The sequence below is a fragment of the Thunnus maccoyii genome, chromosome 2, assembly GCF_910596095.1.
Source record: "Thunnus maccoyii chromosome 2, fThuMac1.1, whole genome shotgun sequence".
Taxonomy (NCBI): Eukaryota; Metazoa; Chordata; class Actinopteri; order Scombriformes; family Scombridae; genus Thunnus; species Thunnus maccoyii.
In genome coordinates, this window is record NC_056534.1 from 16,845,888 (window position 1) to 16,868,833 (window position 22,946).

The window sequence follows — 22,946 nt, forward strand, 5'->3', positions numbered from 1 at the left end:
ATATGGTTTTATATCAACCATAATATACTTTAATTTAAATGTGTTTCCGGTTAAAAAAAGACAAAACTAAATAGCAAAGTTTATGAAGAAAGTGTTTATTTGTTACAGTTGACAAATATAGATACTGTACTTATAACTCCAGCACAAAACTGCACCTTTGCCCTTTTCTTATCATAGATTCCTTTAAAAAAAACAAAACAAACTGAAACAATATGGCTTTAACTGTCAAGAAGGCCTCGACATAATTAGATGTGCGTATTGATCATAATTCAGTCAAAACATCTGAACTCACAATGTCAAGCAGCTGAAATGCTGCTCCGTTCAACGTAAAACTGCTGGATTATCGACCATCAGTGAAATGTTAATGCAAAATGCAGACGAGGACGTGGAATTAATTTTGAAAAAACTGACTTGTTAAAATGAACTGTGATACCACTATCGGCAGATATTTGCCCTGAAGACTTGCGCATCACACAAATGGCAGTTTGCAGCTTTATCCTGCAGCTTGTGGCACTGAAATTTGAAAGGACACCTAAAAAGTATAGTAACATTCAATATTTCCCATGCATTGTTAACAGAAAAAAAACAAAAAACCAACCAAAAAAGACATAACATCTGTCGAGCAACATGGTTCCCAATAGGCTTTTCACTACATTGTGTTGTAAAACAGGCTTATTGGCCGTCCTGTAGCCTGCAGCTTTGAGAAACATGGGAATGCTGGGAATTAATAATACAGAATATCAGGCATGATACAAACACATATTACTTTTCAGCAAATACACTATTTACAGGTTTAATGGTTACATTAAATATCAGTTTAAATAGATAACCAAAACATTAGTCTGGTATATAAATAGGTAATATGTGTCACTGTTGGAAAAGCATGTTTAAAGTCTCCCAGCTCCCAATAATGAAAAATGATCAGAAATGTGTTCAGAGGCCGGACGTTTCTGACCATCAAGTAGTCAGATTTTTGGCAGTTAAGGCATGAGCAAGTCACATCTCCCCTTTATGTATTTCAACCCTTATCCTTGGATAAATAAAACCAGTAACATGATGACAAGTTCTGAATTATCAGCCAGTGACAGCAGCAGAAATCTAGTGGTACAATTACAAGATGAAACTGGAACAAAACGTTTCAAACTGAGATTTGTTCAAAGGCAGTCTCCACAAAGTTGTCACTGGCAGGGAAATAGAGGGATGTCCTCTTCAATAAACTATTTGGTTCTGGCTGTGCTCTACATGATTGTAACCTTCTCTACTTCTCGATCCAAGCTCACATCTTGATTTTGGCATAAAGTTCATCAATCTGGTCTCTGAAGTGACTCCGGAGCTCGACCCTTTTGGCTTTCAGGGTGGGCGTCAGCAGGCCGTTCTGGACAGAAAACATCTCAGGATGTAACATGATATCTCTCACCTGCAGAGGGAGAACAGAGCGAGAGAAGAATGAATGACACAAAGAGTGTTAAGTAAGGGTACAAAACATGATTATTTTCATTAACGATTAATCCACTTATTAAAGCATAAGGCCGGCAATTTTATATATTTCTCTTATTGTCAACAAATCTCATGATTACTGTGATTAGTCTTTGGAACCGCTACTAAAACTACCGTCGCTGTTGCCTTTAGGGCGAAGAACATGAGATTTGTTGGCAATAAGAAAAATATAGAAAATCACGAGCCAGATCCTTTAATCATTTGGTTCATCAAGTGTCAGAAAATGGTCTGTATCACAGTTTCCTAAATCTCAACATGACGTCTTCAAATTCCTTGCGGTCCGACAAAGAACAACAGTTCAAAACCCTTCTTTTTGTTAGTTGTCAAACTCTACAAAGAAAAGCAGCACATCCTTAAAATTGATAGGATGTCACTATGGGATGATGATTTATTTTCTGTCATCATTTCATCCCTACTTTGAAGACAAAGAAAATATAATTATTACTGAATCAAATATGTTGCATTTTTAAAAAAGTTTTCTAGTGATGCACTAGATGCATCAGAGTGAAAAAAAAACAGAACTTGATGGTATTTTGATGCATTAAACTCAAATGTGGTAACAATCACCTGTTCAAAAGACTTGAGTCCTGCTTCTTTGCCCAGCCTCAGAATGTCCTCCAGAATGGCGCTCTTTACATCCTAAGAACCCAAGATCAGAAAAATGTTAGCATGTATAGAAAGTGGAGCTGCATTTTTTTTTTTTTTTTTGGACTGCTGATGGTAACAAATCTCACCTTGTTTTTGCACAGATCAGAGTAGGATCCTTCAATTCCTTTGTTCTTGGCCCAAATAGGTAAAAAGTCAGGATCAGGTACCACGACTCCCACCAGACATGCCTTTAAAATACAACACCGACAACATGAAGATAATATAGTTCAAGTATTAGTGTAGATAAAAAAACAAAACAAAGATTGATTAAGATTAATGAATTACTCACCTGTAAACTATCACCATGAACAAATATCTGAGCCACTGGATCACTACGATTATAGACGGTTTCTATTTTCTCGGGGGCGATGTATTCTCCTTGTGCCAGCTTGAAAATGTGCTTCTTTCTGTCAATGACCTTCAGAGTGCCGTTCTGCAATGAACCAGATGAGAAACATAACAACGTTAAGCCACTTGGCTTCATACGTTCGGTACAATAGTCAGAGATCATCAGGGTTTTGCTTACAGGAAGCCATTTCCCAATGTCCCCTGTGTGCAGCCATCCGTCCTGGTCAATTGCCTCAGCTGTCCTCTCACGGTCTTCCAGGTATCCCTGAAATACATTTGGTCCTTTGACACACACCTGGCGAGAGAGACAGCAGGGGAAAAAAAAAATTACATCTACAAAGAGCAGGACTTTCTGGCACCAAAGCATTTCCCATGCAATGTACAATATTTTTATGTGTCATTTTTGTTTGATGTTTCATATGTTATTTGTGTTTTATGATTTAATCTGCCTTCTTTACCAACCCTCACTGCATTGTCATAAAGTGTTTGCCTGCACCTGTCTGGTTTCTTTTGGTTCTTCTCAGTAAATCTGCCTCACATGCAGCTTATCTTCAGAGATAAAATTGTGTTCATCCAAATGCAGCAGTCGGGCTCTTAAGTGTGCTTTTAATAGTTTTTGAACACAAGTCAAATTGTATGGCAGCACTTGTTAGCGAGATACATTTATTTTTTGGTCTTTGCAGGGGATTTGTTGATAAGTTAAATGGAAAGTCTACAAAATTCTGTTTGTAGAATGAAGAGTCATGTAAGAAGTTGAGGGGAATAGATCAGTTTTCCAGCCCAGTGTTTGTATTTGATTGCTACTGAAGCAGCACTCCTCACCTCTCCCTCTCCGTTGGCTGCCAGGTAATTCATTTCTGCCACATCCACCAGTTTGACATAGTTGCAGGGCAGAGGAGGCCCGACGTGACCTGGGGACACAGAATAGTCAGATTTTAATGTTATGATCCAAGCAGCCTTCAACATACTGTGTTAAATTTCTCTCTTTCTGAATATTTCTAGTAAAACAGATGTAACTGTGTATATTTCACTTATTGCCTACAATATATCAGAATGCACAATAAATGTTACCGGCTGTCCAGTCTCCAGGCATCGACATGGTGCACCCGGCTGTACATTCAGTCTGGCCGTAGCCTTCATAAAACTGTTGAGTGCAGGGCAGATTTTTAGTGACATTTATGTTAAAATTTTAAAAGGTTACTGATTAAAAAGCCTAGATAGAAAAGAGTAACGTCAGTATGCGGGTCACCTGACAGCCCAGAGCAGCTCGTAGGAATGTCAGGATGGTCGGGGACACCGGTGCTGCTCCTGTAATCATGAGCCTCACACGTCCACCCAGGCTCGCCTGCAGAGTGTGAAATAAACAGCAAAACAACTCAAGATGGTTGTATGATTCCAAAGTTGAGGTGAGGATTAAAAATACTGTGCAGTGACAATTTAACACCATATCCAGTGAATGTGGGTTTAATTTCTTTGAATGACAGACGAATGTGGTGTGTCCATATCTGCTTAACTTTAAGGCACTTCCATATTATGAAGCACCAAGTTGGACATATCGGAGCTTTCAGAAAAATCCAGTTTTCCCAGTTGTAATTACAATGTGGACACGTATGCTGTTTACAAGTCATAAACTTGTAATTATGATAACTCCAATATAACATGAATCTGACATCAGCATGTCAGATGATTTAATATTGAAATGACTAAAGATAACTTGCCAAATATAATTGGTGAAACTATACAGTCATGAGTTCATCCAACATTAAAAAAAGAAAGACATATTGTGCCTTAAAGAGCTTAACATGTATGTGTGAGCTGATTTTGTGACATCACAAGCCAATTGTGGTCCAGTACACAACTTACACAAGTGTGACGTAGAAATTTGAGGCCTCCAGTGCACAAACACTGAAAATTGACTTCTTATGTATAAGAAGTATAAAGTTTTAGACTGGAACCAAATCGTAATGCTGTTAAGGATCGTGTCACCATTACCTGTACTTTCTTGAAGATGAGTTTGTCCCACATGCTGTCCTTTCTGACCACACCGCTACGAAGCTCTGCCTCCTTCCTCCTAAAAGCGAAATCAAGCAGCCATCTCTTCAGTGGCGTGTTAGCTTGACCAAACACCTGTAGAGAAATGGAAAACTTATTGTAAAGGCCTCTGCCACAGAGGACCTTCACAGTTTACAAGACTAGGCAGCAGCTGACCATTAATACCATTATTAATGACACAGTAGTGAATGTAAAGTATCTTTAAGTAACCTTTATTGAACTAATATGTCAACAATATAACAACAACACGACCAGATATTAGTCTGACCTTATCAAACATGCGGTTGAGGAGACGTGGGACCACAGGGAAGACTGTTGGCTGCAGCGTTTTCAAATCATCCATCAAAAGCCGAATGTCTCCTTGGAAATATCCGATACGAGCCCCATGGATGAGGATGACACCCTGATGAAAACACAGCTGCTTATTCTTCCATATGCAAATTAGCATTTTAGCCAGAAGGTGGCATTGTTGTGGAGATTTCACTACACATTCATTACTTGTTAAAAACTGCTGCTGTATTTTTCACATTCAGAAGCAACTGGCTGTTCCGCTGTGTTATCTTGTTATCAGAACCCTCTCAAACAAATTAATAAAAGCAGATAAAGAATGACATGAGCATGCGTGTTATAGTTTCATAACACCACAAACAGATTCTCACTTCCTTTAAAGCTGCATGGGTTATTATATCATATGTGGGTACCTGTACCAATAATATACTTGAGTTTCAGTAGATACCACAGTGCTTCTTTTTTGATACCTTATTTTAAAGATTATAAACATGTTTTTTCTATAAAACTCAGCTCACAAATAACAATGAGCCAAACTTCATCAGAATAGGTATTTTGTTAACACAAAGCACATTTTTTTATGATTTCAACAGAGATATCTGATCAAAGAATATTAATTTCTTTTTATATTCTGTGGTACGGACACATGTTTCAGTTGTTGCTTAATAAGTATTGAGATTCTACACCCAGCCATGAAGTTGTAGAAGTTAAGTATGTAGGACATTGCTATGACGTGCCACTACCTTTAAAATACTATATAATACGGCTTTCAAATTTCTTTGCAAATACATTTGAGGGAACCACAGACACAACTATAAGCAGTCAGAGGAAGCCATAAGAGGCCTGGCACTACTATTCTGATAGTGATCCTTTATAACTCTTTTAACTCTACTTATGATTTCATGACGCAATATATCTGAAGATAAACAAACCCATGACATACCTGCACAACCCTCTCAAACATATGAGCTAGGGGGAGATAGGATACATGAATGTCATGAAGGCTCAGCATGCAGTGTACCTGCAGAGGACACACAAAACACATGCACGTATGCAGGTCAAGCATGGCATACTGTACCTCCACCACCCTCTCAAACATATGGGCCAAAGGGAGGAAGGAGATGAGCACATCTTTAGTGCTGGGCTTCAGTGAGCCCTGGACGTCGTACACAGGGGAGGAAGAGATGTGAGAGGAAACAGGAAGAACAGGAAAATAAAGAAGGACAAGGAGGGTCAACCTGGGTCACACAAGGATTTTAGATTTTAGGCTATTTGGCTAATAGTTAAAAGCTCAGATTTTATTTGATCCGAATCACATAAATGTAAAGGTGTATATTTAATTTTCAAAACAGGGATAAAGATCTAACTACCAAATATAAAATCCCAATTGTTTTTTGTGCTTTCTATAATATTTGTAGTATAACAAAAAAAATGAAATGTCCTTTGTAAATAATGCACTAACCATAGTTAAAATCATATTCAGTTTTATTGAGACCTGATGCTTTGATAGAATACTGTCTTTGCATCTTTACTACAAAGAGCTCCATTTTTTCTTATCTTTGATGTTCAATTCTAGCATCTTTGTAAGAGAAATAAAAACGTTTTTAACTTGAAAAACATGCAGAGGAAGTGGAAGTACTTTTTTTTATAATGTTTGAAGAATGGCTCTGGGGATGACAATGTCAGTTGGTCAGCCCACCACTTTGGTCCAGACTGAAATATCTTGACAACTCTTGAATTGCTATGAAATTTTATAGACATTCAAGGTTCCCAGAGGATGAATTTTATTTGGTGAAACCCTGACCTTTCCTCTAGAACCAAAATTAAGTTGACATTTGTGGTTCAGATGAGATGGGTCCCCATGAAATTTACAACAGATATTCAAGGTATCTAGAAGATACATCCAACGACTTTGGGGAAACTCTGACTTTTCCTCTAGCGCCACAAAGAGGTTGACCTTTAAGTTATTTTTCTTTATTGAAATAGCTCAACAACTACTAGATAGATTGTAGTGAAACTTGGTACATCTGCAAAACCTTTGATTTCCTGGCTTTTCATCTAGCACCACCATCTGGTCAAAATTGACTGAAATTTTGTCCAATACTGTCTATGAGCAGAAACCTGCAAAACTTAAGTTCATTCATTCTTCTTACATTCCCATAAGCCTCAGCTGTACTGTGTGTCAAGTGCTGATCAGAAAATGTAAGCATGCTAGCATGCTAACCAACACATTGAACATGGTAAACACTGTCTCACAGAGCTATTAGCATGGCTGTAGACTAGTGCCTGCAGTCTTCCTCTCAAGCCTCTCAGCCTAACAATATGAGTGTATCAACATTTTTATCAACTCCTGTCTTCTCTTATCTGGATATAGCAACACTAGAGGGTGAGATGTTTGATTTTTAATGATTAAATTAAACTGTAAGAGTCAGGGGAAGAAAACAAGGATTTTGAAAAGTAAGCGGGATATCAGTGGACATTACGCCCTTGCAAGAAATATTTTTGAAGATAGAGAAACAGAAGCATTTGTCTTGAAGCAAGAGGGTAAGAATCAGATATGCATTATTAAAAAATCGAGTTTATGTCAAGACTGAAATTGTATATCTTCCAAGTTTAGCTGTTGTGTTTGTTTACCTCTGTTATTTTAATGAAAGCTGCAGTGTTGGAGATGACATTTCGATGAGTAAGCATTGCACCTTTTGGGTTTCCTGAAAGGAAAATGGTGATAATGATTGTACAAAAAACCCCCCAACAAATCACATTTCAGAAAAGTTAAAGTTGCAATAATTTCTGTACTTACCTGTGGTTCCAGATGTAAAGCAGATAAGTGCGAGGTCCTCTGGTTTAGGGGGCTGTAATCAGATCACAGATCTACACTAAAGCATATGAAACCTGAACTGCTACTGCATTAAAACGTGCACATATCATATCATATTTCATTTTTCCTTTGACAGAATCCTGCTGGTTGCAAATAAATGATCATAAATGAAGCTGAAAGGTGATTCTCAGTTTAAAAGTTCAAACAAAGTGTGCTGTTCTTACTCACCACTGGGTCTTTGTGGTTTGTTTTACCTAAGGCCTGGAAAAAAAAATACAAAATGTACAGTGAAATACAGTGCGTCTCTCCAGGAAGTGCTGATAATAATCATGCTTTTCAAAAACACTGCACCTCAGGGCCTAATTTCCATCCAGGTCTAATCAGACATGACGGTAAAACGAGTACAGACAAGACGATAATGTGGTAGAATTGAGAAATACTTTTGAACAACAACATCTATAAAGTCTTAGAAGATTAAGGGTGTTACTCTCACCTCAAACTCCTTCATGCTCAGGATCTCAACACCACACTCCTGTCCGCGGGACACCATGTCGCTGTCGAAGGCCTCCATGAGCACAATCGTCTTTACCGTTCGCCCTTTTTTACTGACACAGTCTAGAATCATCTGAGCCTTTTCGGGTATGTCACAGATCACTGACGAGATGGCAGCTGAAAAACACACAGCAACAAATAAACCACTTAGTTTGTGCCAATATCAGTGTCCTTGATCTAAAAACAGTGATAGCGCTGCAGATGGTGTGAGGTTATTGTGTGAAGGTGCCCTTTTGTGTACCTTTGTCGAGAATGTAGCCAATGGCCTCCGTGCCAAGTGTGTCGTACAGTGGAACTGCCACGAGGGAGTATGTGTAACAAGCCAGCTCTGAAGTGGTCCACTGAAAGACAAAAAAACATGTACAGACAACAGATTTATAATTTATAACAAATACCCAAATGCGGCAACTTTGAGTTTGCTCATCAAAACATTCCAAATAATAAGTGGTTTACACTGAACAGCTGACCATTATTATTATTTTACTTGCACTAAGAATGCTGTAAATTCCAACTTAATTGGAAAAAAGATGGCTCATTATTTTTCCAAACTCTTGGCAATGCTTCAATTATACTAACACACAGCAAAAATGTGTTATTTTAATAGATGTTGTGCAGCTGGAAGAATTGCCATCTCAATCACACTGTCCCCTCACTATTAAGTGAATAATTTCATCACTGTAAACTGACAGATTATTGGAAGTTTATACAAAATAAGTTTTTATGAATTGTTTCAATCTACAGACAAATTAAGGGGGAAGAGACAACGACTGTGTCTGAAATTGTTCTGATTAGAGGACCATATAGTTTGGTGGTACTTGATCATCATAATGAATTGCAATTTAGTTTAATTTCCTTATATTCCTTTTTAATCACTGAAATGATGTGAGGAACAATTGAGAGGTCTGGAAGCAGGTAATATACAGTACTGTGCAAAAGTTTTAGGCGCTTTAGATGTTTAGATTCTTATCCATAATGCAATAATACCATCAGAAAGGCAACTGATTGGTCCCAAATTTATTCTGCAGCATGACAACGACCCCAAACATACAGCCAGAGTCATAAAAGAATTATCTTCAGCAACAGATTATATGACCCAAACCCTGATCTCAACGACATCGAGTCAATCTGGGATAACATAAAGAGACAGAAAAACTGTGTCAAGTTCTCCAAGATGCATGAAAAACCGACCTGCCAAGTACCTTGAAAAAGTGTACTGAGGAGAACTGGTGCTGTTTTAAAGGCAACACGTGGTCACACCAAATATTGATTTCATTTAGGTTTCTCTTCTCTTTACTGCACTTTGTATGAGGTTACTTGATAAATAAAAACAATTTATAGCAAAATATTTGTAAGCATCCTCACTTTATCTTTAGTGCCTTAAACTTTTGCACAGTACTGTATTTGTATGGCAAAATAAAAAACAATTTCAAATACCGTTCAGGTCATTACTCTCATCCAACACCTTTTTTCTTTTTACAGTACATGATAGCAGTTAGTGCTTAATTATTGACCATTAACTGAACTTTTCACATTACATTGTAGGATAATATCAGTTGACTATATAGGGTCTAATAATTCACATTGACATTTGGACAACAATGTTGGACACAGACTATTGTATCTTTGCTTAAACAACCATGCAACAGAAGTGCAGAGGCTGATGGGAAAAGGGAGGAATTAGAAAAATATCTATAAATACAAAAATACAATAATGCATTTGTTTAACCTCTGGTCTGTTCTGGGAGAAGATGCCGACGAACTTGTCTCCTGTATGAGAGTGTCCTCTGTGAAGAAGAGCAGAGCCGATGTACTCCGCTCTGTTTGCCACCTGTGCAAAACAAAACAAAACAAAACACACAAGTCTGCATGTTAAATTTACCGTGTCTCCGGTGATCGTATGTTGTTAAAAATAAAATACTTCATGTCTAGTGATCCACATCTCACCTCTCTGTATGACTGCCACTCGTAAGGTTGGTTTGGTTTTCTCGATCCTAAACAGGGTCCATCATCTGTGAGGGAAAGTTAGATTATCACCTTCATCTTCTCAGACTGGAAGACTTGTGAAAATCACATTTAACGTATTAAAAGAGCGGCACTAACTTGATACTCTGAGCCCTCGTAGGAACACCTCATACATTGTTCGTGCATCATCGTAGTAGTGTGTCATGAGCTCATCGCTGTCAGTCAGCACTGACCTTCTTGCACGTTCTCCACTCTACAAGACAAAACATGAAAAGTCACGACTGACTGAACCTTCCACACCCCTACATCATGACACAGTACAATGTTTCTCTAATTGTCAGCGACTATTCAGCTGTTCAAAAGATTGAACAATTAAAAAAATATTACTTTATTTTGTGGTAACCATTTGCTCGGGCAAATGTGTTTATTGACAACATGAATCCTGTATACTAACGGTTCCCAACCTTTTTAATCTGACAACCCTATCAGATGAGCTCCAGTACCCCTTCATTGCCACTACTCACCATTCAAATGTGTCCATTTGAATGAATTTATTGTTTAACTTTATTTAACACTATTAATTATACAAAATTGGATATTGTTACAATTATTTCTTTCATCTAAAGACTTACTGATCCTGCAATTGTCAGTGTTTAGACTTCAGTTGGTTTTTGTCTTGTTTCAGTAGGTTTAGTCAAGTTTGCATTTGTACTGGGTCTGAAATACAAAAGCTGCACATTTGAACTATTTTTTCAGTACTTTATCTTTCTGTTTTGACTTCCCTGCTCGCTTGCTAACAGGTTTTCATGCACTCTCAGGTTGGTTGGAGGTGTTCCCCTGTGTGTGACTGGCTTATTGTAACCAATTTGTAATCCTATTTGTGTGTTTCTTTTCCTCCTAAACACACATATGTAGTACAGTATATATCTACATATATTACATGTTTTATTTACCAAATCATAATATCTATTTTTGTTGTTGTTGTTGTTGTTGAGCTCCTCCATAATCTTTCCATGTGCACCCTGGCAACTACAGAAGTACTGCTAGATGGAAATCACAGCTCTACAGGAAGCAGCAGTTGTAGTTTGTGCTGAAATATGCACTAATGTATATTAAAAGTCGTATAACTTTAACACAGATGTGTAAGATTTGTACTATTGTGCAGATGTTACAATCTTTGAGTGAAATCTTTGAGGACTGCAACACATTTTTATGAGCACTAATATAATCATAAGATTGCAAACTGGGGTCATATGAGAGAAAATTCAGTTTTTAATTGAAGTATACACACCATTGCCACTGTAGCATGACTGTCACAAGTCTGCCTGATCTCAAATTGTTGCTGTTACAAAATGATTGTGTAGGGTGTGTCTTGTGTCTCGGTGATTAGACAATGACATATTTAAAAAAAACAACACTATGTGTTGTTGAATAATTATAAAGCTGTACTGATTATTTCCACTTCCCCAGCACAGCAAGCTTTAACTAGTCTGAGATAAACCTTTTATCGCTTCAAATGTGACAAGAAGTGAGGCTATCAGGGCTCGTAATTTGAAGAACTGCAACGAGGTCAGCTGTGATTAGAGTTCCTGGAGGGGATCCCATTAACATTCCTGCTGAATGAGGCCTGCTGTCTCGCTTTGTTTTGCATTCCAGTAGTTGGATCACTTTTTCCAAAGTTGTAGGATCCGTTGCGCAGGAAAGAATTTATCCAGTTTCTTTTTTTAAATATTACAGTAATTGGTAAGAGTTTGAAAAAAGAAAATCAATTCCTGACAAATATACACTTCAGAGAGTATTACTGGAAAAGAAAAGAAAAGAAACAAGATCCCTTACTGGTATTTCCAGTGACTGCTGGCCAAGGTCACAAGGTGGTTTGAGGGCTTTTGGCCGGCTGGCAAACCAGTAGGTGGTGATGGCAGCGAAGGCACCCATGCCCATGAGTGTGTTGGCGGGCAATCCGCGCAAGTACTGCCGAATTTCATCCAGCTCGGGAATCCGCAGCTGTCTCAGGACTTCCTGAGCCTGCATGGCTGTTGTGCACTGACCCTGCAGGAAAACAGAGAGGGGAACATTCAATTTGGAAACTTTTAGTCTTAATTCTGCACTAATTTTCTTGACTGGAATCAAGACTTGCTTGATTCTGGAAATCTATTTGTTAAGTGTTTTGTGCCATTTTAAACATTTCTCATCATTTCAAAAGGAAAATCTCCTGTGTGAAAGGTCTTTCAGTTTATTACTGTACTACAGAGTTCCTTAAGGATATGGTGATACAGCAGGATGTGGTACTTTATCTTTTTTATGAATGGGTCTATTGTTTTACACCATTACATAACAAGAGGGCATGCTTAAAGTTACAGGCCATTTACTACGTCTTTGTCTACCTGTAATACTTTTTTATATTATTATAGATTTGTTTTCTCTTTTTTTTTGCATTTATTTATTGGATAGGTCAGCAGTGAATGTGCAGACAGGAAACATGTGAAGACAAAGTGGAGTATGACATCCAACAAAGGATCCCTGCTGAATCAGACATGTATACGTTGCAGTTATGTGGTATTGTCCACCAGGACGCCCAATTTCGAACTTTTCTAAACTGTTAAAATCCAATACTTATGGCATCAAACATAGTTTGAACCAAACAGCTGCTCAAACTAAAAAAAATATCCCTATTAAGGATCACACAGATGTGATATTTCATTTCTAAGACTTCCATTTCTTCCTGGTATCTGACAGCAAGCAAATTTCACTATAACACAGCTCTAGTATGAGCATGTATCTGGCACAAAGATGTAATGGTAACAGAAACATACAGTAAAAATCCAAATAAAGCTTCAAGGACAAATCCACAGTGAATCATACAGAGCAGAGTGATGCAGCAGCAGCAGCAGCGTTCAGCTCTGTGAAATCAGTGATGATCCACCACTTCAAGAGTTACTGCCTCACAGATGTGGAGTGTTTCAAATCCAATGTTTTTTAAACATTTTTATATTAACAACAACAGTCTGAAGTAGTTCAGTTTGGCCCACCTCACTACAGAAATCTTGGCTGTAAACTAAACTTGCTTATTTGTTTTATCTTAATTGTATTACGCATCATTAAGTTTCCTTTATTAGTGTTTCCCATTTTATGTTCAGCTACTGTTGTTTTATGTTTGTTGTCTTTTTAAAGTAGTTAATCTAAGGTGAACCAGAGCGTAACATTTACTAGTCCTACATGTTGTAGTAACGTGTTGATTGAAAAGAACAAGAAATGTAAGACCTTGAATGAGACATTTTTATTGATCGCAACCTTTATTTTTAGAGATATTGAATAAGCTATATAAATCAATAAAACTAAAATAAAGCTCTTCAGATGCAGATCAATCAAAAAATTCAGAAACACAGCCGTAACACAAATTCAAGCAGTTCAGAAAAACGCTGCTGAAAAACACGTAATTACTATGTTTGCTATTCTTTTTCTTCCGCTCGTCCACAAATGTTGTATAAAAAAAAGGGAGATGTGCTTTCCCATCCTAACAGCTGTCCACTTGGAAACAAAGACACAGGAAGGAAATATGACTGGCCGCAAACATTTTCAAATCGCAAGCCTCCACAGAGATATAAAGACACAACCACAGACACTGTACACACAAAGCCAAACAATACACCACTCATTTTTGAAGGGAAGGGACGCTTTGAGGTCAAGATGCTTTAGCAATGAGATCACTGGGCTGAAACCACAGTCTTCAAAGTCCTTGAAATAAAGCACTGTTCAACTAAAATCTGAACATAACCTTGAACTGTCTTTTAATCACATTTTAATATAAAATGCAAATTAAATGAGCCTGAGGCAAGAAATACCTATCTAAACTATTCAATTAATATCTTTAACTAGCATTTATTTTTCAGTTCTTCCACCTAAAATATGAAAATACATCAATTTAGTAACTTATATCTCAACATTTACTGTTTTTTTTCTCCTGTTATCAGACCATGCAGCTTCATGCACACCGTGTAAACTCATTTGACCCCTAGATTGGAAGGTAACACCACTGTAAGTAAATGAACAAGTGAACAACCAACACAGAGGTAACAATTGACTTCTCACCTACTTCTATTATTAACGCTGAGCCCATGACAAACTGGACTGGTGCCAACTGGGGTAAAGTACTTCTGAAAAGCTGCTGAACAAGCTACTTTGCTTAAAATGAGATGGAGATTATACAGGAATTACACCTGCAGTACAGTAAACTGATGAATGTACCGAAATGAAATCAATGACAATATCTGCTTTCGAGCATCACTCAAAAAAGTATCAGGAATCCCTATTAAAGCATTATGCATCTATTTATCCTCTGTATCCTCTGAAATATCTAAATTAAATCTCAACAAATGTTCCATTCAGTCTTACAGGTGTCACCATTAACTGCTATGAAAGGCGAGTAAGGATCACTGCTAAGTCAGCAAACAGGACAACCTCAAAAGCAGCTAAATGGATTTTGTAGAAGTTCAGAATTTATCATTAAGACAAAATAAATCACTGTACTCACAGCCGCACAATGTGTATAAATGCGTAGAGGTAGGAACTCTGTCCAAAAGTGGAGAGGTGTAGTTTATCTGTAAGACCCTGGGCAGCACAAGTTGCTATTAGCAGGGACTTGCAGTGACTTCTAATAGACCTCTGAGGTTCTCACAACTATGAATAGCAGAAACACGCCCCGTCCAAACAGAAACACAGACGCACGAGGCAGGCGTCACTGCTAGCCTCTCACTGGAGCGCAATTCAAACAGCAGGTTGACTTAAAACCACAAGATAGACGTTTTTTGTTTTACATATATATATCTGATTTCCAACTAGGCCTTTATCTACTGTGATATCTACTGTCATGACTACAACCACATGCCAGGTGTTCATGATAATGTGCAACAGCGGCTGGAGATTCAATCTAGATTGTGAAGACTGATTGAGAACGAACAAAACGCTGAACTTAGAGGTTCAAGTATTTTCAATTTCAATAACATTTATTCAAGAGTGAATGGCCAATACATTATTACACTTTATCTGAGCGCACTGTGTGCAATTCTTGCGTTGCTGAGCGTCCAAACTGCTGAAACTATTCCAACAAAACAAAATCACACACTAATTACAGGAAAGTTTGTGTGTTCTCCTAATATTTACACTCTTGTGCAAATAAAAATTATATCAAATTATATTGACATACAGTGATAAATGGACAAATCAGTAATCAATCCCAGTTAATAAACTACAGCTGAGACAACATATTCAAGCATTTTAAATTTTCACAAGACAAGTGAAAACTGTGGACATTGATATTTCACAACGGGATTTGTACATTTCCTGCTGAAGTTGTCAGTTGGAGTAAAGATTTGCAAGTTTTGACCAGCTGTCACTACATCAAGCAAAATATACATGATTTTTTGTGAAATGTAACAGAAACATGTGTTACAATGTTGAAATATGTGGATGGGCCACACATAAAATCCTCTCTCACGATATGCAAGTTTATGTTATGATATTGATCATGATTTAGTAGTTTATAGATACAATAAACAGACATGAATTTAAGTTTGTGGGTCATCCAGTGAATTAAATACCTGACAAATCAAAATATATCATCATATCACCAGCCCATACTGAATGATTAGTCAATCAACAGAAATAGGCCTATAACATAAATCATTTAAGTCATTTATTAAATTACAAAGTAGTTACTTTTAGGAATATCAGGATGTGCTCACTCTTTTGTTTGAGCTTATCACAAATTCATTATTTTCTTACTCTTTGCTGCACAAAATAATCCATTTTAACAAATGATTTTAGTCTTCGGAAACGTCTGTTTTTGTCATGATTCTTTACATTTTACAGACTAAACAATCAATTGAATGAAAAATCTTCTGAGTAATCGATATGAAAAGAGGTTTCAGCTGCACCCCTACTCAATGTGTGTGTGTGTGTGTCTTTATGACAGTTGACCAACAGCAGGCACATGCCACTGGTGTCATGCTTGGCTTAGAGTAGTTGGAGGCAAAAGGTACTCCAATGCCCCCACCACCACCCTCCAACACCACCTCCACTCTCCATACTTGGCCTGAGAAGATGACAAGCCAATGGCAGAGCTGGTTCGCTAGTCACCCCACACCCTAGCACACGCAAGACACCGGAAAAAAAAAGGGTTGAAGGGGGGGGGCGGGGGTTAAGGCAGCTGGCTCATCTGACACATAACAGAACATCAAGACTAGTTGCCTGAAGCTCAAGAGAAGACTACAGCTGTAGTTTCAATAAGAGCCGGCCAAAACCACAGCCAGGAAGTAACACACACACACACACACACACACACACACACACATACACATACACACACATACACACACACACAGTTGGTCATGTTGAAATCCTCAGAAATGTTGAAGTTCCTCTTTGCGGAGTGGTACGCTGAGAGAAAAGGGATGTCTAGTCGGGTGTTGAGCATTAGGTCAACTGATTTAAGCTCATTATTACAACCTTATCACTGGAGGATTAGCACACAGAGCCTTCAAACACACACACACACACACACACACAATATGTAATCCCATTTCAACAAGACGGCGACTTACAGATCTGAGAAGCGACTTTCTCTCAGCAGCTACATGCATCTGCGTAATATGATATACAGTATGTCATGTGCAGCTGAAACAACTAGAGGATTAATCCATTGACAGAAAATTAAAGAGGCAGCTACTTTGATAATGGATTGATTGTTTCAGTCATTTATCAATACTGTCTGATTCCAGCTTCTCATTTCTGAGGATCTGCTGCTTTTCTTTATCTGATGGGATCATAAACTGAGCATATCTAGGAATATGCTGTACATGATAAGCGGGTATATGGGATGGATGACATTTTAGCCGTGTCTCATCCTGAGAACAAATCATATAAACCAGTCATAGATCTTTTTCTTGTTTTTACAACGTATGGAAGTTTCTTATTGTAACAACTTATGAGAAATGTGTCTTGCTTTAACCAGATGTTGTGTAATAAAGGAAAAGTGTTGTCAAGAACAAGATAAAGTTATATATAGTTGCAACAAGAAAGGTTCCTTGTTTTAAGGAGAAACTGAGCAACATGCTGCTGTAGCAAATTAACGGCTGACAAATGTAATAATTTGTTGCAGCTCTAACGTCTATCTGTAAATCAGTTTCTTCTCCACATCCTTGATGCGTGTCAATGATTGTCTGCTTAATATAGCTTACTAAAAAGGAAGAAGACATATTTTTTCATCTTGAAACCAAACATCTTAGCCTATATCTGACTTCTGCAAAAAGGGTAAAAAAAAAAACACAATCCAGACATATTACAACATGCCCGTGCAATCTAAACTTTCAAATTCTTCAAACTTGACGACAACTTCCTGATTTGCAGGCAAGAAGCTGCACACTCACTGTCTCACTATTGATTCTGCTCTAAAAATGAAAAATGTTGACGTGTGAAATTCATGAGTTATCGACTTAATGGATCCTGTTGTGGTTGGTGGTAAGTTTCTGCCAACTCATCGATTATTCAACGCTTTTTAGTACAGTGTGTCATGAAGGAGGCGATGTAAGTAGCAGGATGATTCAATAAGTTCCTGTGCGAATCCATTTTATACATATGTATGTGTTACGCAAAATCGACACATTTCTCATTATAATATGATTGTTGAAAGTTGCTGTAATAACAAGAAACTTCCATATGTTGTTAAAACAAGAAAAAGATCTAGTCAACGCCTAAGAGAAGATATCATAGCCAAGATCGGCTAGAAAACTTGGCAATGACTTTGATTAAGTTTTATTTTGTATTTGGGATGAGACACAGCCAAAACATGATCCATCCCTTACCTAACAGGAAGCATTTCACTGTTTATCACTGAACGGCTGCTGGATGATTATTTATGCTTGTGGTGTCAGTGTGACACCTCTCATCTGCTTCTTCCTTCTGCCTGACTCAAGTCCACCCTCCTCCGGTCATACTCACGAAAGGCTGACCTCGCACAAGAAGTCCGTGCTCAGGATTGCAGGTCCTGACCTCAACGGTGAACTTGCACACACTCTCCGTCACATGGCCGCACGGCGGAGAAATGTTTGGGGGAAGGGAGGGTGGAGGATGGGATTTGTGAAGTGGAACAAAGGTCACACGCACTCGTCAACAGCTACCGACACAGCATCAGGGCACATGACCTCTACCACCAGGTCACAGAAAACATTGCTGCCATTTTGAAACTATTTTTCAGGACACGCAAAAAAAAAACAAAAAACTGGGCAGTAAGTCCTTTAAAGTGATTTTGAGACACTGAAGATTTTGAATACGATAATTATTCAAGTTCTGTTGCCCTACAACCAGGGCTGCAACTGACGATTATCTTCATTATCGATTAATCTGAGGATTTTTTCTTAATCAATCATTTAATCTATAAAATGTCAGAAAACATACCAATCACCGTACCCTGAAGCCTAACGAGTGAAATCTTCATATCAAGTGTCCAAAACGCCGAAATATTCTGTTTACTTTCACATGTTTCAAAGAACAACCTCACAACTCAGAAGCTGGAGTGAGAAAATGTTTGGCATTTTTGCTTGAAAAATGACGATTAATCAATTATCAAAATAGTTAGAGAAGTAAGTACAACTTCGATTAATCAACTAATTGTTTTAGTTCAACGTACAATGCACCTGTCACTTTGCACATTTGGGTGTGCAAGAATACAGCGCTTCAGCAGCTGTGCAAGATAAACATGACATATGAAGTACTTCTGGTGTTATCTCGAGATACGATCAGCACCTGAACAGATATTACACTCAGTAAAGTATTAGGAAACAGGACTAAACAGTTGACTGTAAGAGCTTAAACAGAGAAAAAGATACGAGGCCAGCTTTCCATCATCATACTCCCAGGTTGATAATTTATTTTTTTTTAACTGCAAGATGTTTCCCAGGAATGGGATGATTTTTTCGTAACTGTCTGATATTTTCCAAGAAGTTGCGTTGGAAAATCACTTGGTAGAAACAACATTCACAGTAATTCATTCTTCTCTTAACACTCCATACAGAAGCGTGATAATTTGAGGCTGGTTTGTTAAACCAGAGCCTCAACTTGCTGACTCACATGACACTTTTAAATTCAATTTAGACAGTTAAAGACATCAGGAAAAGGTGGTTGGGATGACTTTTCTAAATCCTGCCCCGAGCTGAAGTTCCTGCTTTTAAAAAGGGCCCCCGCGTCAGAGCTGCTCTTGACTGTTGTGTAAACATGAGCTAGCTTGGTATTTATCATAGTATCTAACCTCAAAACAGACAGGCAGGCTGATGCTGGTACTCTCAAATAACCAAAGCAGATTGACGGTCTGTTCCTGAAAACCACAAAGTGTCCTTCTGTTTCCTCTAATGAAAGCTGCTCCTGTACTCAAGGGCAGAAACACATGATTGCACGGTCACTTTTCTATCACCCCACGTCTGAAGTGTAACTGTACTGCATGGCTCAACATGCATTACCTAACCTCTTAAAAATGTTGTTTAAAAAAAAAGTGAGGAAAATGATAAACTGCACACTACATTCCACAGATTCCTGAGAGAGGAAGTTTGCCATAAAACTCCTCTGGTGCCAAGCGCACCTCGCCAAAGGAGAAAATCCACTGATATTTAGCAAATACAATAAATGTCGTCCACACATGTGTCTGTCAGTCAGATTTTTCATTCACGGATTTAAGTGCCAACAAACAAGCAGAACATTAAAGCTATAATTAAAGTTAAAGAAAGAAGAGAGCTTCCTGATGTGGTGACTGAATGTGTTCAGTTGTGATCTGCTTTAACATACTTAACTTCGTTATAGAGCGAGGGCTCCTAAACTTAGTCATAATACAAGAAGTGCCTGATCACCATCTGTCTGTGTGCTAACTCCAATCCGACAGTTTCTGTTTCTGTCTCTGCCGTCACAGGAAATAACTAACAGCTCAAGCTTTCTGAATAACCGTTGTTTTACATGCTCAGTGTAGAAGAACCATTCAAATGTATTTGCAAGTTTTACTTTTATATACTGAACACTTTTGCTAACCCTTTTCAAATGCGCATTAAGAGTTATAGATTTACTGTAGGCCACTGTTCAGGCAACCACTGGTTTCCATTCATTTCCATATGGATTAAAAAGCACTTTGCAGATTATTGAATCCTGTAATCCATCACAGTAAACATCTAATCTGCATTATTTGTGTCAGTGTTACATAGGGTTGGGCAATATTTTGATATTATATCGAGATTGTGATATGAGACTAGATATCATCTAAGATTGTGGATATCGTAATATCATGATATGGCATTAAAAGACAACACGTCTTTTCCTGGTTTTAAAGGCTGCATTATAGTACAGTGATGTAATTTTCTGAATTTACCAGACTGTTCTATTATTTGCTTTTACCCACTTAGTCATTATATCCACATTACTGATGATTATTCATCAGTAATCTCACTGTGTAAATATTTTGTGAAAGCACAAATAGTCATCCCCAGAAAAGTATTGCAATGTTGACATTATTTGGTCAAAAATATTGTGATGTTTGATTTTATCCATATGGCCCAGCCCTAGTTTTACATTGTCTTTGTGTGGCAACACTGATTCAAGCCTGAGCAATAAATCACTCTGGCCGATCTATCAGCTGATGTTAATTGTAGATATGTCAGTATTGGTATCAGTAGAAGTAACAAGAAATTGCAGCACTGTTATGACAAAGACAGAGGGGCCCTGGTTTGTTGCATGTCATTCCCCATCTTTCTCCCCTCATTTGCTGTCATTTCTACAGTCAACTCTATAATAAAGGCCAAAAATGAACCAAAACATATCTTTTTTTAAAATGCCAAAGATGTGTTTGAGATTATTTAGAGGTGTCTCCATTATTAGAGAATTTTTCCACCAGAGAGCGCTGACAAGTCTGCTTTTTAAAAAGGATAGTTAGCCTAATCATTTGGGAGAACACTGATACCACACTTGTGTTGTTCAGTAAATATGAAGCTGCCTCAAGCAGATGAAGTTTAGCTTAGCATAAAGCCTGAAAACAAGAGGAAAAACGGAAACGGAGCGACATTTGTGACTGACAGTTAGCTTCCGGGATTCTCCCTAGTTGCTTGGCAACTGGTCCCAACCCAGAAACAGTCTGATACGTAACCCTTCCGAAAAACAGCTAATTATCTTGTTTTTAAACTATAAATGATCTTATTAAAATGTTTGTTTGAGTGTGTATTCCAGAACGGGCTATATTTGTTTGTATTTGTTCGAAACGTGTAAACTGCCTCATTAAATCAATGATAATGTAGCTAACTTTGATAGAAAACGAATACAAACTTGGTGTTCACTGTGATAGATAGTCTAACATTGACCCAGGCACGTTTCAAGTGATTAGATTTTGAGCTCAAACATGAAAAAGCACCAGCACACTTAGACTAGAGGGCTAATCTAACTTCCTCCTTTAAGTGTGCTGAGGACTAACAGGGTCAGACACAGACAGTTATACGGCGGGGATGCAATGACATGCACTTGATAATGTTCTCATTTTCCTTTTTTAAAACTCGTTATAATCTTATTTCATCAACGCCAACTACACTGGCGTCATCGTACAGGGCAGGTACACAGATTAAACAGAGATTAAATTTAAAGTGTTCAAAACTACGTATCTCATTTGTCTTAGTGTCTAATCACGCAGCCCTGATGCTACGTGTCCATATATCTATTTAACGCTATTTAAGAGGACGTGCACACGGGTTTATCAGCGACAGATAGAAGTGATGAACACACTATTCTGATTAATACACAGGATGTTGACTCAACATGATGTCGATGTGAACATAGTGAGCATAATAAGAAAGATATGAGAGGCTATATGAGGAAATACAAAGATATAAAACGTGGCTTGACTCTGGTCTATTTTAAGGCAACAATAAAAGCGAACAGCAGCTGGTTTCTAACGGCTCCTCAACGCATCCTACGACTAAAGTAACTCTATAAATATCTTACAGTCAACAATAATATACTTAATACTGGAGTTTTTAAGAGGCAAATGTGTCCACAAACCTGTGTACCGCAGCAAATCTGGAGACTTCAAATCTGACTCTTGAAGAAGCAACAGCAGCAGCAGCGGGCTACGTTGTTTTCAGCTGCTGCACCTCAGCCAATCAGAGACGACCTTCCGTGTTGTTCTGCCTAAAATTTGAGAGAAGCGCTGTCATTGGTTGATGTGTTGAGCTACCGACGGTTGTGCATATTTTACATACAATAAAGGCCTATTGGTAGACTGTAAATATGTATGTTAAAAGGCACATCCTGGTGAAAAGTCACATGCAGCTACATCCTGTAGAGCAGCAGAGGAAGACAAACTGACGTTACACATGCTTTCATGTGGCATTGGGCTGACATGAATTAATAAAAGTAAACAAATAATAATAATAATATATCAGCCCAAGATGGGTCAGAAAAAAACAACCAAAAACAATCAAATGAACGCAGGTAATGTAAGTAAGAGTTTTTTGTGACTGAAGTCTAAGGACAGAAGGGTGTTATATATACTGTACAGACTGTAAAACACAGATTTTTTGGGGGGTCTACATAAATATTGTCCACCAGACTGGAAAATTGTCCTTTGCTCACTATAACATAAAAGCACCACAAGAACAAGTTACAAAAAACACTGCAATAAAACAAAAACAAACAATCACAATAACATAAAAAGCATGGTGTTGCTCACTAAAAGGGCCACACAAATATGTAACAAAAAACACTT

At 37.9% G+C, this 22,946-nt stretch overlaps 1 protein-coding gene across 5 annotated transcripts; it reads right to left on the bottom strand.

Moving 5' to 3' along the window:
* Nucleotides 1–79: 79 nt before the first annotated feature.
* On the bottom strand, nt 80–22,419 carry acsl1a (acyl-CoA synthetase long chain family member 1a). 5 transcript variants are annotated; one of them, XM_042429958.1, is made up of 21 exons: nt 22,241–22,419; nt 12,002–12,214; nt 10,304–10,418; nt 10,148–10,212; nt 9,930–10,031; nt 8,445–8,544; nt 8,145–8,320; nt 7,880–7,912; nt 7,634–7,685; nt 7,468–7,541; nt 5,912–5,989; nt 4,814–4,948; nt 4,486–4,620; nt 3,743–3,838; nt 3,565–3,637; nt 3,316–3,404; nt 2,672–2,788; nt 2,435–2,578; nt 2,232–2,333; nt 2,065–2,136; nt 80–1,417 (listed from the first exon to the last, which is right to left on the bottom strand). In XM_042429958.1, exons 2-21 carry the CDS (start codon nt 12,194–12,196, stop codon nt 1,277–1,279), a joined length of 2,094 nt encoding a protein of 697 aa, XP_042285892.1. In that variant the 5' UTR covers nt 12,197–12,214; nt 22,241–22,419; the 3' UTR covers nt 80–1,276. The 5 variants fall into 5 exon arrangements, with proteins under 5 accessions (XP_042285892.1, XP_042285885.1, XP_042285864.1 ...); XM_042429951.1 differs by lacking the exon at nt 5,912–5,989 and adding an exon at nt 5,777–5,854 and having other exon boundaries at nt 22,241–22,415; XM_042429930.1 differs by having other exon boundaries at nt 2,435–2,788; nt 22,241–22,414.
* Nucleotides 22,420–22,946: the final 527 nt, after the last annotated feature.